We start from the raw sequence: 17,059 nt of genomic DNA, 5'->3' as shown, positions 1-17,059 counted from the left end.
CACCACTACAGTCGTCACCAACGACAAGTAAGTAGGGGTCCAGTTGGGATTTCATGTCCCTCTCCCACAGTAGGTCCTGCTCACAATGGAGATCCGTGCACTCCACCATCTGCCCAGCTAAGCAGCTGCAACACAGTAAGATAGGCCCACGAGGAGCCATGTGTCCAGTAGCGCAATGTGTAAGGCAGGTGAACACTTGCAACACACGTGTGCCAGAGGACCCGCAAGCAAAGAGAGCGCTAATTGTCTAGAAACTCAAGGCAGGCAAATGTTCACCTTCAGGGCGCAGTAGACAGCTGTCATTCTACTCCATTTCACCATCACACAAGCTCGGTTCTGAGTATAGGACATTGTTCGCCCATACACTTTACTCTGCGACCCAAGTAAGCCCTACATGATCCACGTCTCACTCAAGGGTCCGCAGTGCGAAGCATGCCTCAGGCAGAGACACCCACACAAGCTCCCAGATTCAGTGAACATCCCGCTCACCTGGAGTCCCCTATGCACAATCCACTGTTCCAAGGAAGCAACAGTTTGATGTGGAAAGGGCTGTCAGTGGGGAGCCCAGTGGGCCTGTGTTGTACGATGGTCCTCCATCCCACCAACATAGCCTGTGGCCATCACTGAGAGACCAGGGCAAAATCATCCGTCCTTGGGAGAAGGGTAAAGTGGCCCCCAGGATTGGTGCCGCCTGGGGCCCCTCTCGGGGCCCACCAACAATGCCACTCAGGCACCTGGGCATGAGGAGCTCTCCAAGTGGGCCCCAGTCAGGTTGCAGTGGTCTGAGCCTCAGGACGTCACTGGGAGAAATGCTAGCATTGCCGTCTTGGGCCACCTGTTAACAGTGTCAATATAATCTGCCACGGGGGCTGCCCCCGTCCTTGTCACTCTCAGCCCACCTTGGCTGTCAGTGCAACACTGCTTCACTCCACTAGTAATGGTCCCTCGGCTGATGCAGGTCTGTTGAGTAGCACTGCCACCACCTTGTTGTTCCACGACTGCAGCAGCCCAGACCTCCAGTGCTGTCAGGGGAACTCGCCTACACCCACAGGAGGGCTCCGCTTACTACAGGAAGGAAGGTCCAGGTGCCTATCTGACTCCCTCTGAGCCCTCAACCGGCTCTCCGTCATTCAGCAGGGCGGGAGGAGAAGAGTGGTTAGCAGAGAATGAATCTAGGATGTGGCCTTTTTCTGCGGCCACTAGCCACTCTCACTAGCTCCATTCAGATGTAATAAAAATAAGGAGTATATGTATGGTGTACTAGACTCATGTAACAGCAGCATGTTTAAACTCCTGGAACATAAGCCCACGTTTTTGCTGGTGTAGGCTTTGAACCTGAAAATTCTGCTTTAACTTCTTCCTTCCTAGTAATCATTAGTTGTGATGCACAAGGACTACAATGTTTCTGAAGTTTATCTCTTGGAGTGCATTTTTTCACGTTTAAAGATTCATGTGATCTAGTATAGTTTGATATTACTAAATGTTTTGTTGGAACCTAAAGTAAGGACAAAACAAATAAATAGAAATCTAACTTACCATCTTGTTTAGCCCTTTCACTGCTAGGCCTTTTCCTCCCAGTGTGAAGCCTTTTTTGGCTTATTTGGGGTCGTTTGAGTTTAGGCCTCCATTACTTTTTTGTCAACATAAGCTAGCCACGCCAAATTTGAATCCTTCTGTTGTTCCAACATCCTGGGGATCCTAAAGGTATCCAGGGTTCATGGTTTCTTCTGGAGTGGACCGTTAAATTACCCGAAATATAACTAAATTTAGTTTCTTTGGGGAAAAAATGCTGCAGAAAAGACTGATTTTTTTTTTTTTCTCCTGGAAATGGCATAAATGAAAGGTTTGCTGCTCTAAAATCAGTATCTTCCCAGCTCGCAGGAACTGTCAGACTTGATTCAGAAAACCAAAGTTTTTAACACTGTTTTGGCATTTTACGGGGGCAAGCTAATTTTTCATATTTTTTAGTGCTTTTAACTTCCTTTCACTTTGTGTTGGAGGAGGGCCTGGTATTTGGTGGACACCTATGATGTTGGCACCTTATACCAGGTCCAGGCATCGCATATTAATTATTGTTATGGAGTCTAGGAAGCCAGGCTTTCTAGTGGTAGCTGTGGTGAGCAGCCAAGGCATATTTAGGAGTGTGAAGCACTTGCAATACCACATTAGTCACACAGTAACTTATCACACCTGAAAAGAACCACACAGTGCTGCAAAAATAAAGGCACTGTACTGTATTACAGTAACACTAAACTCGATTACTTTAGGCAATCCCCCTTTCTGGAGGTAAGTACACACAAAATATACACAGGTAAGTTTTAGGAATTAGAATTAAAAACATTAGAAATAGCAAGGGCCCTATAAGGGGAGGGTCAACCATATACTAAAATAGTGGAATGCGAGGATGGGTCCCCCACTAGAGGATATGGAGTAGTTAGTCAATGGCTGGGAGATTATGGAACCCCAAGAGGTAAGTATCTAGAAGACCCCCAGTGACCAGAGGAACAGAGGTAAGTTACTTGGTTGTCCCATGGACTAACATGGGGAATTGGAATTGGAACAATGCAAGGACAGGACCAGGCTGGTGGAACCAAACAATGGATTCCAGATAAAGAGGACCTGTAAAAGAAGGCGAAAGAGTCCAGTCTACGCAGGAGTGTCTAGGTGGGGCGGGAGTCAATTCCCACCCTTCTGTGGGTGAATATCTGGGTCGACAGTGGTTGATGAAGTCCAACTGCAGAGGAGTCCCTGAAGTCGCCTAGGAACCGTCCCTTGCCAATCGCCGGATTGCAGACTGGTATGTGGTCAGGAGGACCACCAACAATCACAAGCAAATGCAACTGGAGCTGTTTGAGATTTGCAGAGCTAAAGAGGACCAGCAAGGTCTTAGGGACTCGACCCTTGGAGGTGAGTGTGGGCTGACACTAAGAAGACAGGAGAGCCAGCAGAAGCAGTAAGCGCCTCCACAAGCAACGTACTGGCAGCAGGCACAGTAAGTCGCAGTGAGGCCCAGGCAGCACACTGGAGTCCTGCATCGCTGCAGAGGTGGAGTGCTGGGGACTGGGGCTACTTGGAACCTGAAGATCCCTCAGGGCAGGAGTCAACAAGAAATGTTTGCTACAACGGTCGCGGTGCACAGGGATTCTGCCCTGGAAGAAGAGACAAGAACTCACTGTCTTCCAAGTTGGACAGAAGGAAAAGAGGGTGTACGAAGTTGGCTCTGTATATACTATCTCAAAGTAAGGGATAGTGTGCACAGAGTCCAAGGGTTCCCCTTAGAGGTAAGGTAGTGGCAAAATTTGATCATTCTTATGCTCTATTTTGTGGTAGGGTGGTCGAGCAGTAGGCTTATCAGAGGGTAGTGTTAAGCATTTGTTGTACACACACAGGCAATAAATGAGGAACACACACTCAAAGACTTAACTCCAGGGCAATAGGTTTTTATATAGAAAAATGTCTCTTCTTAATTTATTTTAGAACCACAAGATTCAAGATTTGACGTAAATACATAAAATGCAAGGTACTCCACACAGGTAAGTAAGGAACTTTGAATTAGAGCAGTAACATACACAGTTTTAGTTACAATGGCAATAAGCTATTTTCAAAGTGGACACAGTGCAAAAATCAACAGATCATGGGGGAGGTAAGTATTGGTTAGTTTTTCAGGTAAGTAGGGCACTTACAAGTTCAAGTTCCTGGGCATAGGCAGCCCACCGTTGGGGGTTCAAGGCAACCCCAAAGTCACCGCACCAGCAACACAGGGCCGGACAGGTGCAGAGGTCAAAGGAGGGCCCAAAACACATAGGTGCCTATGAAGAACAGGGGCGCTCTGGTTCCAGTCTGCCAACAGGTAAGTACCTGCATCTTCGGAGTGCAGACCAGGAGGGTTTTGTAGAGCACTGGGGGGAGACACAAGTAGGCACACAAAACACACCCTCAGCGGCACAGGGGTGGCCAGGTGCAGTGTGCATAGCAGGTGTCAGGTTGTCAATAGGAATCAATGGAGGGACCCGGGGGTCACTCTAGCGGTGCAGGCAGGGCACAGGGGGGGCTTCTCGGGCCAGCCACTGACTGGGCTAGGCAGAAGGTCGCCTGATGGTCACTCCTGAAAGAAGAGTGGCCAGGGCACACCAATAGCATGAATCCTGATCCTGATAATGTTCAAGAATAAGTAGAAAGTTCGTTCTTGGAAGATGATGTGTAGATATTTATTATAAGTGCATGTAGAAAGTAGAAATCTCAATCAAAAGACTGCATTGTACAAAATGACCATGTGTCCAGAGCAGCCAGATGGTGATAAATGGTCAAAGTTACAATAGGATGTTCGAATGTAACAATAAGTCCATACAGCAAAACAGCCAACACGTGTTTCGTCTTCAAGACTTTGTCAAGGCTGTGGAAACCTAGATGAAAAACACATACATGTCGGTATAGTATAATTGCGCAAGGTGACTTCACAACGTCTAAAATTCTTTGTACAGAGGTAAAGAGAACAATCCGAGCGAAGGTGCAATAGGATTGTGTGAATTAAGTGCAGGGATGCGTATCGTTAATGTGATGACCAGAATGTAGTGTGAATGCCTCAATAGGTCTTATAGGTGACTAATTGAATCACGTTCCAGAAGAAAAAGGCAAACAAGTCAGTCTAGAGTGGAATAAAACGGCAACATCATGCGAGGTGAGATTGTCATAAACGTATCTACACAGTGTGATACAGTACATGTGCTTTAAAAATTTTTTAGAAAACATTGAATCTTAGTGGTGAAGAAACAAGGGGGGATGCGAAGTGTGTTGTGATGTGGATAGAAGATCTATAAATAGTGTAAAGAAAAAAGAGTAAAGAAAGAAGTAAGAAGTAATTGAAAGGGGGTAAGGTACACTCAGATGTATATAAAACATAATAAGTAAACACGAAAGGTACATAGATCAAGCTGCTGGTAGTCATGAGTCCTTGGGAGAAATCAAATAGTATAGGCAAATGATGGCCATGATAAGCCTGGGGTATAAAACAACAAAAAACACAATTTAATGTAAAGCAGGTGTTATGCAGAAAGCTACTTGATCTTAATGCTACATACGGAGTAAATAATCTGGCATGCCAATGTCGCTGGAGCGTTGCCCCGTCACTAGCTTTACCAAGGTTGCTGTGATTTTACATGTGTAATATTCTTTTCACTTTCTAGAAAAACTCGAAAAGTGAAGATGGAGCCTATCAAATTAGAAAGGTTTTCTCAAAACGCAATTAAAAATTCTAAAGGAACGTTTTACTTAGTCTTTTTATGCCCATGCCATGCCCCCTAATGCCACTTTAACTGCTTATAAAAACCAAAATCTCGATCAGAAAAAATGTCATTCTAAAACTAGAGAACGTTTTATCGCTTAGTCTCTGTCTGTTGTATAATTTTACTTCATGCCATGTTGAGACACACAATCGGAGCATGCTGCGCACTACCAGACTTCTACAGAAATTGAAAGGTTATTCTATTCACACAACGTGGTATGCTTTTGTCACATATATATATATATATTTTTTTTTTTTCTAGCCGACACAGATTAGTAAAGCTTTCCTCGCCTGGCAGGCCTGAGTTCCCTGTAAGTGGGAGAAAGTAGTCAGACAAGCCAGCAATACCTTACCTCAAGTATTTGTGGAGCGAATAAACCAGTGCCGTGCGCGTCGGGGTTTTGGCAGAGTGTTTGGCCCATGTGTGTGTCAGCCTCTTTTTATAGATTGATCGCTTCAGGCAAAAGAGAGTCAAAATAGAAAAGGGACTTTAATTGAGACGGCGAGCAGTTTGAGCAGCCCAAGGTGGGGGCCATTTTGAAACGGAGTGAGTTCATATAGAGACTAGTGCTACGAGCAATGGAGGCATTTAGAAAAGGAGAGGGGTGTGGAGATCAGACGTAAGAGTCATGCAGAAAAGGGCAGAAAAGTGTATATAATAAATATAATATAACTGTAGTTTGTTAGAAGTACCATTGTCACAAGGTAAGGCATAATACACAAAAGGTGGTATGAACTACCGTCAAACAATGTATAAGTATACACAACAGTAAGCATGATACAAGACCAAGATGAGTGGGTTACAGATTCATCTTGTAAGTCAGAGAACTTACTAATATAGAGAACAGAAGTTCTATCTGGACACATAAAAAAATAATACATCTTAGTGTATGAAATATATGGAAGTGAGTGTTTTAATACAGCTGAGTTTTAAAGAAAGGTGTATAGATCCTTGTCAATGTTAATGCCCTGCTCAACAGCTCTGAGTCTAATAATCCAACTGCTTTCCAGTTGTCTAAGTCATAGCGTTTTATTGCCGCCTCTGGGTAGTGAGTTCACTGTGTCAATACCATGTACACTGATGCCCAGTATCTCTTGTTGTCTATGCTTGGCATTGTAGTGAACCGCGCAGGGGTAGTTGACATTATTGTTGCGGATGGCCCTGATGTGTTCTTGCAATCTCTCCTTAAGAGGTCGGATAGTGCTCCCCACATAGATGAGACTGCAAGTGCAGATAATGCAATACACTACAAATTTGGTGTTGCAGTTAATGAATTTGTTGATTTTGTAAGTAACTGGTGAGTTGTATTGGAACTCGTTAAGTTTATCTTTGATGAAGCAGCAAATATTGCAGTGCCCACATTTGTAGGATCCATGTGGGGCCGTTGGTAACCAAGTGTTTGCTTGTTCAGGTGGCAGAAAGCTGCAACACAAGTGATTTCGAAGGGCGGGTCCCCTGCTATATGTGATGATGGTCACTCCTGCACTGGAGTTCGGTTCCTTATGGTCCTGGGGGCTGCGGTTGCAGTGCTTGGTGCAGGCATCGGGTTCTTTGTTTCAGGCAGTCGCGGTCAGAGGTCGCTGTTCCCTGTCGGATGCGTCGCTGTGCAGGTTCTTTGAGTCTGGAGACAGGCCGGTAGGGCCAAGTCAGCTGTCGTCTCTGTCGTCTCTGCAGGGCTTTCAGGTCAGCAGTCCTCCTCCTTTGTGTAGGTTGCAGGAATCTGATTTACTGGGTTGAGGGTTAAATACTAGATTTAGGGGTGTGTTTAGGTCCGGGTGCAGTAGCTAATGGCTACTGTCCTGGAGGGTGGCTACACCCTCTTTGTACCTCCTCCCTGAGGGGAGGGGGGGCACATCCCTAATCCTATTGGGATAATGCTCCAAACTCAAGATGGAGGATTTCTAAAGGCAGGTGTCACCTTAGCTCAGGACACCTTAGGGGCTGTCCTGACTGGTGGGTGATTCCTCCTTGTTTTTCTCATTATCTCGTCCAGCCTTGCCGCCAAACGTGGGGGCAGTGCCCGGAGGGGCGGGCATCTCCACTAGCTGGGATGCCCTGGAGTGCTGTAACAAAAGGCATGAGCCTTTGAGGCTCACGCCAGTTGTTACAGTTCCTGAAGGGGGAGGGGAGAAGCACCTCCACCCAGTGCAGGCTTTGTTTCTCTCCTCAGAGAGCACAAAGGCTCTCACCTCAGGGGGACAGAAACTTGTGTCAGTGGCAGGCTGGCACAGACCAGGCAGTCCTGCACTGATGGATTGGGTAAAATACAGGGGGCATCTTCTAAGAGGCCCTCTGTGTGCATTTTGTAATAAATCCAACACTGGCATCAGTGTGGGTTTATTATTCTGAGAAGTTAGAGACCAAACTTCCCATTATTCAGTGTAGCCATTATGGAGTTGTGGAGTTCGTTTAGACAAACTCCCAGACCATATACTTGATATGGCCACACTGTACTTACAATGTCTAAGAATAGACTTAGACACTGTAGGAGCATATTGCTCATGCAGCTATGCCCTCACCGGTGGTATAGTGCACGCTGCCTTAGGGCTATAAGACCTGCTAGAGGGGTGACTCGCCTATGCCACAGGCAGTATTTTGTGGGCAGGGCATCCTGAGGGGGATGCCATGTCGATTTTGCCTTTTTCTCCCCACCAACACACACAATCTGCTATGGCAGTGTGCATGTTTTAGGTGAGTGGTCCCTTAGGGTAGCACAACACATGCTGCAGCCCTTAGGGACCTTCCCTGGTCACATGGCCCTTGGTACCACTGGTACCTTTTACAAAGGACTTATCTGTATGCCAGGGATGTGCCAATTGTGGAACAATGGTACGTTTTTAGTGAAAGAACACTGGTGCTGGGGCTTAGTTAGCAGGGTCCCCGAACACTTCTCAGTCAAGTCAGCATCAATATCAGGCAAAAACTGGGTGGTAAGTGCAACAGGGAGCCATTTTCCTACAGCGGGCCCCTCAGAACCATCACCTGTGTTGGAGAATCTTTGCACATCAGGAGGACAGCAGATCTCAGCAGCTGGATGTCGTTGCCTTAAGTGCTTGCAGATGCAGGTAAGTGACTACTTCACTACAAGGAAGATTCCTTCTTGCTTCTTTGGTGCAACTGAAGTCTTACCAACCCCAGAGGATACACAGCCGTGGAAATGTTGCACATTGCTGACAGGAGCCGCGGAAACAATGTTGCATGGAGAGGTTGTCTCTGAGTAGCAGTCTTTTTCCATTCCTTTGGAGTCCAGCAGCGGTTCCGGTGGCCAGGAGCAGAAGAGGCCATTGCAGAGGAATCCTGGTGGAGTCTTACATGCCGAATCTGGGGACCCACCCGCAAGGAAGTCCCTAAATAGCCCAAAAAAGGGCTTGGTCACTTTGCAAGGTGACCCCCTATCATAGGGGGTCAGTGACATCACCTGCCTGACCTGACCACTCAGATGCTCCCAGGGGCCTCTGCCCATCTTGATTTCAAGATGGCAGAATCAAGTAGCCCCCTGGAGGAGAGCTGGGCACCACCCCTGGGGTGGTGATGGACAGGGGAGTGGTCAGTCTCCTTTCCTTTGTGCAGTTTCATGCTAGAGCAGGGACCAGGGGTCCCTGGACTGGTGCAAACCGGATTAAGTAAGGAGGGCACCAAATGTGCCCTTCAAAGCAAGCCGGTTTGTGTAGGTAGGCTACCCCTCCCCATCCTTGTAACATCTATTTCCAAAAGAGAGGAGGTTGCACCCCCCTCCCACAGGAAATCCATTGTTCTGCCTTCCCCTGCTTGAGCTGGTCAAGCAACAGGAGGGCAAAATCCTGTCTGAGGGGCTGCAGCAGCGTGGGCTGCTCGCAGACCCTGGAAGACGGACGGGGAGCAATACTTGGGGGGGAGGGGGTGTCCTCTGTCACCCCAGAGTGCATGGAATCATGCCACCAATATTGGCAATAGCATTGGGGTATGATACAGACATGTTTGATATGAAACATGCCTAGGTTTGGAGTAACCATTATGTAGCTGGACTATAGCTGGTGACCTATGGCCAGTATATAGCTAAAATGGCTTCCCTGCACTTATGAAGTTCTGGGAATTGGAAATGGAGTTCGTAGGGGCACCCCTGCTCTTGCATTGGTGCCCACATACACAGGGACCTGCTCTCTGGCCTTAGGACTGGAAGGACCTACCATAGGGGTGAGTTACATTGACCTGGTGTAGTGACCAGCAGTGAAAGGATGCGTGTACCTTTTCAAAAGACTGCAAATGGCAGTCCTGCAGACAAAGTTTGCATGGGCTCCCATGGGTGGCATAATACATGCTGCAGTCCCCGGGGGATCCTTGTACTAGTGCCCTGGGTATCTAAGTACCATATAGTAGGGACTTACAGGGGTACACCAGTGTGCCAATTGTGGGGTGTAAAGGCAACCAAATTTATAGGAGAGCGTACAATCGCTGGGGTCCTGGTTTACAGGATCCCAGGAAAAACAGTCTAAGCACACTGACAACAGGCAAAAAGTGGGGGGTAACTATACAAAAAGAGGGTCTTTCCTACTGATGGAAACTGGTATGAAACCTGTGGTGGATCTCAGAAAGCTATATATTTCTGAACACTAGACAATTCTGAATTCAGCAAGGGACCATTTGTATAGATCGTTCAAGGTTTTCTCAAAGAAACTAAGTGTTGAAATAAAAACAATTGAAAATTATCAGGAAAATGGTCTTTGTGACATTTTAATTTTTTTCTTCTTGTTGCAATGGCAGATTTACAATATACCATTACATCTGCTAGACCCTTCTGGGTGAGGGGATATATAGGGTTTGTGGGTTTTTTCGGAGAATTCAGGGTACCCAGAATCAATAACTGAGCTTCAACTTGCAATGGTTTTTCTTTGTGTACCGGGTATAGAGCAATTCATGTGGTAAAATATATGTAGAGAATAATAGGTTTCAAAGAAACCTGTGTATTTCTGAAATGGGCACGAGATATGGAGTTTAGAAGCAGTGGTTATTTGCACATCTTAGAGTTTGTGGTTACCCATACAAGCATGTGAATCTGATAGAGACTTCTAGTTGCATATTCCTTACCTTAGAATTTCCCCCAGGCGTCACACTAGATCAGGAGAATTTTCTTCGATTAGTACCCCTCCGCGCCGTTAGGTGGTGTCAGTCGACTGCAGGCGTTGTTGGTGTCGTGATTGCTGAGATGAAATTTTGGTCGTACATTGGTGCCACGCCAGTGTGCTGACGTCTGTTCTTTTCTTTCCGCGCCAGCCTACGTGCAGATCCTAAGAAGAGGTACCCCAGTCATTTTTTTACTACTGCAACACTTTTGTCGATTCGTTTTCAGCCAGTTGTGGGTGCATCGAAGGATGTCCCGTAATACCAGATTCAAGCCCTTCGCCTCCTGTCACCGAATGATGTTTGTGACGAATCCGCACCTCGTGTGCCCCTGGTTTCTGGAGCGCGACCACGACCTGAAGTCATGTTCCAAGTGTCGGGCCATGAACCTGTAAGCTTTGAGGGAGCAGTGCATGAAGCTCATGGCAGCCCGACACTCGACTCCACATTGTTCCCGGTCTCACTCTAGAGGAAGGTCAGGAGACCAGTCGTGGAGTCATCAGCACTCTTCGTCGTCCAAGTCATCTGGACATTCAGGTAAGAAGAAAACAAAGCATTCTTCGACTTTGCCCCACTGCTCTCACGATGCAACCTGGAAAGAGCGTCAAAGCCTCCGTCTTCGGAGCCTCCGTTTGGGTCCGGCCCCCCCACCCCCCCACACTTTATCGCTTTTGGGCCCAAGGGAGTCAGTGAAGACCGCCTCTGGTTTCAAGTCGATGCTTCTGGATCCGTCCTGACGCCAGTCGTGCCAATGCAACCTTCCCCGTCGTTGGGTCAGATGGTGACGCTTCCGACATCGGTTGACCCGACAATCGATATCAACCCTATACTAATGCCGACGACCCGGAGCTGGAACCACTTCCGTTTTCCATGGGCTCTCCTGGGCCCACGGTTGATCCTGACCCCTGTTGCTAAGGGTATGGATAAAGGAATAGTATAGAGGGTTTGCTGGACCCTTTAGAATACCAGCTTGACCCTGACATGGACTGGGTTCAAGATTTGGGTGACGCCAGCGGGTTGGACCCTCCCCTAATGCTGGCATGCTTTCTCCTCCTACCGTGGCTACGAAGGAGGGAGCTTCATACTCAGTGGTTGAGAAGGGCTGCTAAGGTTTTGGACCCAGAGAGTCCTTCTATAGAGGTCAGAACTAACCTCCTGACCAAGTTGCTTTAGCCTGGGACCTCCAACTCGGAACCCCTCCTTCCCTTCAGTGAAGCACTTACGGATGTCCTTCTTGGTACCTGGTCCAGATGCAGCGCAGGGGGCTCCTGTGAATAGAACAGTTGCGCGCTGCCTCCCACTCCCCTGGTCAGAGAATCAAAAAGACTGGACAACTTTGGGATGAAGATGTTTTCTTCTGCCAGTCTAGCACTGTGGTCTGTGAACACCGCATGCCTTTTGCGCTACTTATCCCATACTCTGTGTGATACGTCATGCACGCGCTACCTCGAGTACCGGAGAAGGCTCGGACCGTTCTTTCCTAAGCCGTTACAGACAGGACAGGTGCAGTGAAGTTCATCATTCGTTGTGGGCTGGATACGACCAACTAACTCAGATAGTTAGAAATGCAACCGATAGGCAGATCGGTTGCATTTACGGTGGCCTTGAGGCGCCACTTTTGGTTGAGGATGTCCGGCTTCTCTGGGGATGTCCAGCAATCCATGATGGACGTGCCCTTTGATAGCACCTGTCTCTTCTGAGACGAGGTTGGTTCAGCACTTAAGCGCTTTAAGGACTCCCGGACAACTTCTCGGTCCTTTGGCCTCGCAGCTTCTCCTCGCCCCCAGCTGTCCACCTTTTGCCCCATTTGTGGCTACGGAAGGGGCATCCAATTGCATTCATTTCCACATGGCCATCAACCTGCGCATGCTGTACAGCATCTGCGCAGCCAAGGACGCAGGATCCCATGAGCTTGTGGATCAAGGAGCCGGCGGGCCACCCAGTCCAACACCACCCCCTCCTCTGCCTCCAAACCTTCTAGTCCTTCAGAACATCCGGTACAAGTTGGGTACGGGATTCATCATTGCGTGCCCCACTGGGAATCCATTACCACGGACAGGTGGGAGTTGCAAATTGTCCAAAGGAGCTACTCCCTCCCCACCCCCACCCCCCCTCTCGAGACTTTTGCTCCAGCCATGCCACCATCATGCGATCATCTATCGGAGGATCGTTTAACACTTCTCCGCAAGGAGGTCAAGGCTCTCCTGGCCAAGGGAGCCATAGAGAGGGTTCCTTCACCAGAAGTAGGTAGTGGTTGCAATTACTGCTACTTTCTGGTGCCCAAAAGGGACAGGGGGCTTTGCCCTATCCTAGACCTCTGGTGTCTGTGACAGGGAAGGGCCCAAAACAAATTGTGGCAATAATGAAAACTGTGCTTGGTGTACTATTTAGCCCTCAGCTCAGCCAGCATGTAGTGAAACCAATCAAACCCAGACATTTCTTAAAACTAGATACTAGGGGGAGTCTAGGAAAGTGTCTCTTGTGTGGATTCCCCCAATGTTTTCTTACTAAGAATATCCTGCAAAGTTGAAATGTTGAAAGCAAACAGTCGTTTTCTTTGCATTTCTGTGATGTAAACTACAGGAATGTGCAGGGATCCACAAACTTTCCACCACCCAGTGTTCCCCCACTTGTCCTGATATAAACGCAATCCCATTTGTGTTCCAAGGTCTAGAGCCCGTGAAAGGAATGTATCACACGAGGGTCAACAGTAGTCCTTGCCTTTGCCTTTTACAACATACCTTTCCCATGTGCTTTGGTGCTCGAGGGGCTGAGATATGCCCCTGAGCAGTGCAAGTGAAATGAGCCAGTTGGCTCATTTCACTTTCACTTTCAAGTTAATTACTTCAGCGCATCATGCGTGCTGATCATCATTACACTGAAAACAATGCTTTGGGCTGCTTGGGAAGCTCCTCACCAGCTCCAAGGCTATTAAAAAAAAAAAAAAAAAATAACACGAAATCCCTCTGATATGAACACCAGAGGGATTTCCTGCCTCGTGAGCGAGGATGACTTGGAGCCGTCCTCTGCATATGAGCACAGTGTGGAGGACGGCACAGAGCCGTCCTCCATACCAGACAGGTTAAGTAATCTCTGTCCCATGAGAAGCTCGCTGCGTCATATTTTATTACGTTTGTTTCTTGTCTAGATATGATGTCCCCATTACTGAGAATAAAAATATATGTATAACTTATCCCTGCAGATAACCCAGGAAGATATTAAAAAGACCTACGGTGGATCTCCGGGGAGCCGAGGTTACTACTCTAGTGCATTTGCAAGGTCAGTCATTTCCGTTTTTTTATTTATTAATTCTGTTTGGGTTACATATGGGTTATATTTGATAGTGGAAACAGAGGATGGTAGTACCTGTTTTTGATATAATGCAAGTCTGTATGTTTATTAAAACACTTCTGAGAAACTGAATGCTGCTGCTTTGTTTTTGAAAAAACAAAAACAAATGTGTGGCGATATTACCTCAGTCCTGTTCAGTAATACTAACTGGAACTGTGTGACATGAGATGTTTTGATTGTGAGACATTACTGGAAAATATCATCATTTTCTCACCTGTAGAGAAGGAGTGTTTATTTTAAACCATCATAGTTTGTTCTGAAATACAGAATAGTGTACACTCTGCATCGAAGAAAAGCTTAATATAACCACTTGAATTATCTGGAAGAAATGTTTCAACTCTCAATTAACTTTGAGTAGGTTACTTGTAACCAGGAGGATGTCATGGATGCCTGAATTTGGAATGTGTATGTATAGCTACCAAACATACAAAACTGTCTGGGTCTTGGTTGGTAGCATTGTCTTACAGTGGGCTTCTTGCGCAAAAAACAGCTTCCTAGAATATTCCATTGATTGGGAGAGATAGTTTTACTTTGGTTCTCTGAACGACAGCTTCCTGATGCATTTGTTTCATAGTAACTTTCAGTCATTACTGACCCACATGAATGTTAAGGTTACCGCTGACATTTCTCAAATTACTTTAAATAAAATCAATGTGTCATTCGTAATGTGAATATACTCTCTTGATTACATTTTGTAATAATTGCTTATCTGTGATGCTGGTCATGTGAATAGAACGATAGTGTTAGTTTAGTCTACCAAATACCTGTCCCCCATACCCTCTGTAACAAATTACTATTGATGCTTGTAAAGTTGTTGTAATTGCAATTTTGGGTGTCAATTTATTAGTGCAAATTAGTAATTGTGATGATGCGTATGGTCGTAACCAATGAACTCATGATTTTGCCATTGAAACAATGTGATTATTTCATTTAGAAGTCCGAATAATGATGAAGTGTGTGTTCAAGGCTGTAGAACTACATGCTCTGCATACTCTTGCCATCTAGTGTTGTGTCCAGATGTGTGCAGGGTGTTTTTTTTTTTTTTAAAGAAAGTCTTACTAGTCACTAGGTAGTGATTCCTGCTTGTCAGTGATACGTCGCATGGGCATCCACTCCATTGTTGGGCTGTTTTCTCTCTCTTGTCAGGTTCAGAGGTGTGTACTTATGCTCTGAGTCGAGACTGTCATTCGATCTCTCTTTCGGCTCTATTTATCTCTACAGTCTATATTATCGGTGGTGTTTCTCCTCCGCACGTTGAGGTAGAACCAAAGTGACTCCTTCTCAGCCCCCAGAGGGCCTCGCCCTTTGGGGCCTTAGAACTCAATCTCCACTGTTTGCAAACAGTACTCTCCTGGTGATAGAATGGACACCATTTGATTCTGTCTGCATTGTCATGCAAAGTACCCACAAAGCAACTACCATCAGGGCTGTAACCTGTGCCTCTCTCTGGATCACAGGGAGTGGGATTGCTAGGCTTGTTGAGCATTTCCCTAAAAAAAAAAAGAAATGCAGGAAAGTACCCACTTTTTGGCATGGTTACCCACATTTTTTGCCTGTGGTCAGTATGTTTTGACTGTGTTCACTGGGATCTTGCTAGCCAGGATCCAAGTGACTATGCTCTCTCCCTCTAAACTTGGTCGCTTTGACCACACACACCCCACATTTGGCATACTGGTGCCCCCATGTAAGTCCCTAGTATATGGTACCCAGGTACCCAGAGCATTGGGGTGCCAGGGGTCCCCATGGGCTTCAGCATGTATTATGCCATCCATGGGGAGCCCATGCAAAGTGTATCCGCAGGCCTGCCATTGCAGCCTGTGTGAAAGGGTGCATGCACCCTTTTAACTACAGGTCACTGAACCTAGTCACTGTATGTCACCCATATGGTAGGCCCTCCTAGCCCAGAGGGCTGGGTGCAGGTACCTGTGTGTGAGGGCACCCCTGCATGAGCAGAGGTGCCCCCGTGTCCTCCAGCTCAATTTTTATGGACTTCGTGAGTGCAAGGTGCCATTTTACGGGTGGGACAAGATGGCCACAGCACACAGAGAGTAATGTCCAACAGTAAAACGAGAATAGGTAATCCTGGTGTCGTAATGAGTTGGGAGAAGTATGAAGTTGAAGCGAGTCTCAAATCCTGTTTGCAGATGGTATCTTTATTTGTAAGTGTTAGAAATCATTGAGTCATCATGGAGATACAGCCAACACGTGTTTCGTCACACAGGTGACTTCATCAAGGCTGTAATACAGTAAAGACAGCAAACATTGGATATATATGTGTGTTTTGTGTGTACGTTGTGGAACCCACAAACCGGAGACCAGTGGTAAAATCTAGTGAAAGAGAGCAATTAGTGAGCATGGCTACAGAGGTGAGTGGTGTTTGGGACCAAAACTTAAAAGGCATGGAAATACACAGTCAATCACCGTGGTCATGTGAATAACGTCGACAAAAAACAGTATTGGAAAGCTTAAATCTAAAGAACTATGTAGAGAGAAACAGTGTTATCTAACAATTGGTATGCAAGTGGTAAAGTAGTGCAGGACTAAGAGATATCAGGAAGAGAAGGTGAGTGAAAAACAACAAAAAGAGAGGGGAGATACGTTAAGCGTAAAAATGAGAAAGCGGAGAAATTGCGCGGGTGGGGGGCCCCGGAGGGCAGACATGCGTCACTCATACCTGGGGCAGTTAGCCAATATGGGTGATGGTAGTACTTGGTAGAGAAGTTGCTCAATGATTGATTGGGCTGTAGAAAAAGTGAGTAACATGAGACAAGTAAAGAAAAGAGCATAGAATTGGGGGAGGGGATAGGTAATAATGTGTAGGAGGACAATTAGAAAGTAAGCGTAGAAAAATAGAGAGAAGGTAGTATGAAGGTAAAAAGTAAAGTGCATGAGAAAGAAGAAATGGGTCAGTAAACACATACCTTAGTATAGTCATAAAGCTGTAATTAGTATGGCTGCGCCAAGCAGCTGTAGGTGCGTAGGTGGGGAGCTTGTATGATACTGCAGATAGAGGAGGCCCTGATAAGCCTGTCACCATAACCTATGATAATGCCATGAATAAATGAAATAAGAACGGGTTTTAGCCTGAATGCGGGGAGTGAAAAAAACGTGATTGAGATAAAATGTGAGCCAGTAAGGGGTTAAGAAATAAGAGACAGGACTAATGGTGAGTCTTATTTGGACAAGGCATTGAGGGGGTCCTAACAGGGTGAAAAAATGTAAAAAGTGAGTATAAAAGCAGGCAGAGTAGTCGGCACCGGAATATTAAACAATGGAGATGGTAAAAAACGGAAGATGAGATGAAAGCGAAAAGCTATCATGGGTGCGGT

The 17,059-nt window shown here is 46.4% G+C and overlaps 1 protein-coding gene across 3 annotated transcripts in view; it reads left to right on the top strand.

Annotated features, from left to right (window-relative positions):
• The window catches only part of USP47 (ubiquitin specific peptidase 47), a 1,215,141-nt gene that overhangs the window by 459,555 nt on the left and 738,527 nt on the right, over window positions 1-17,059 (top strand). For all 3 annotated transcript variants that reach the window (XM_069223601.1, XM_069223600.1, XM_069223599.1), the window contains one exon: window positions 13,582-13,658. In XM_069223601.1, the coding sequence (XP_069079702.1) occupies window positions 13,582-13,658 (77 nt within the window). The remainder of the gene's footprint in view (window positions 1-13,581; window positions 13,659-17,059) is intronic.

The sequence above is a fragment of the Pleurodeles waltl genome, chromosome 3_1, assembly GCF_031143425.1.
Source record: "Pleurodeles waltl isolate 20211129_DDA chromosome 3_1, aPleWal1.hap1.20221129, whole genome shotgun sequence".
NCBI lineage: Eukaryota > Metazoa > Chordata > Amphibia > Caudata > Salamandridae > Pleurodeles > Pleurodeles waltl.
This window is presented reverse-complemented; position numbering and strand designations above follow the sequence as displayed.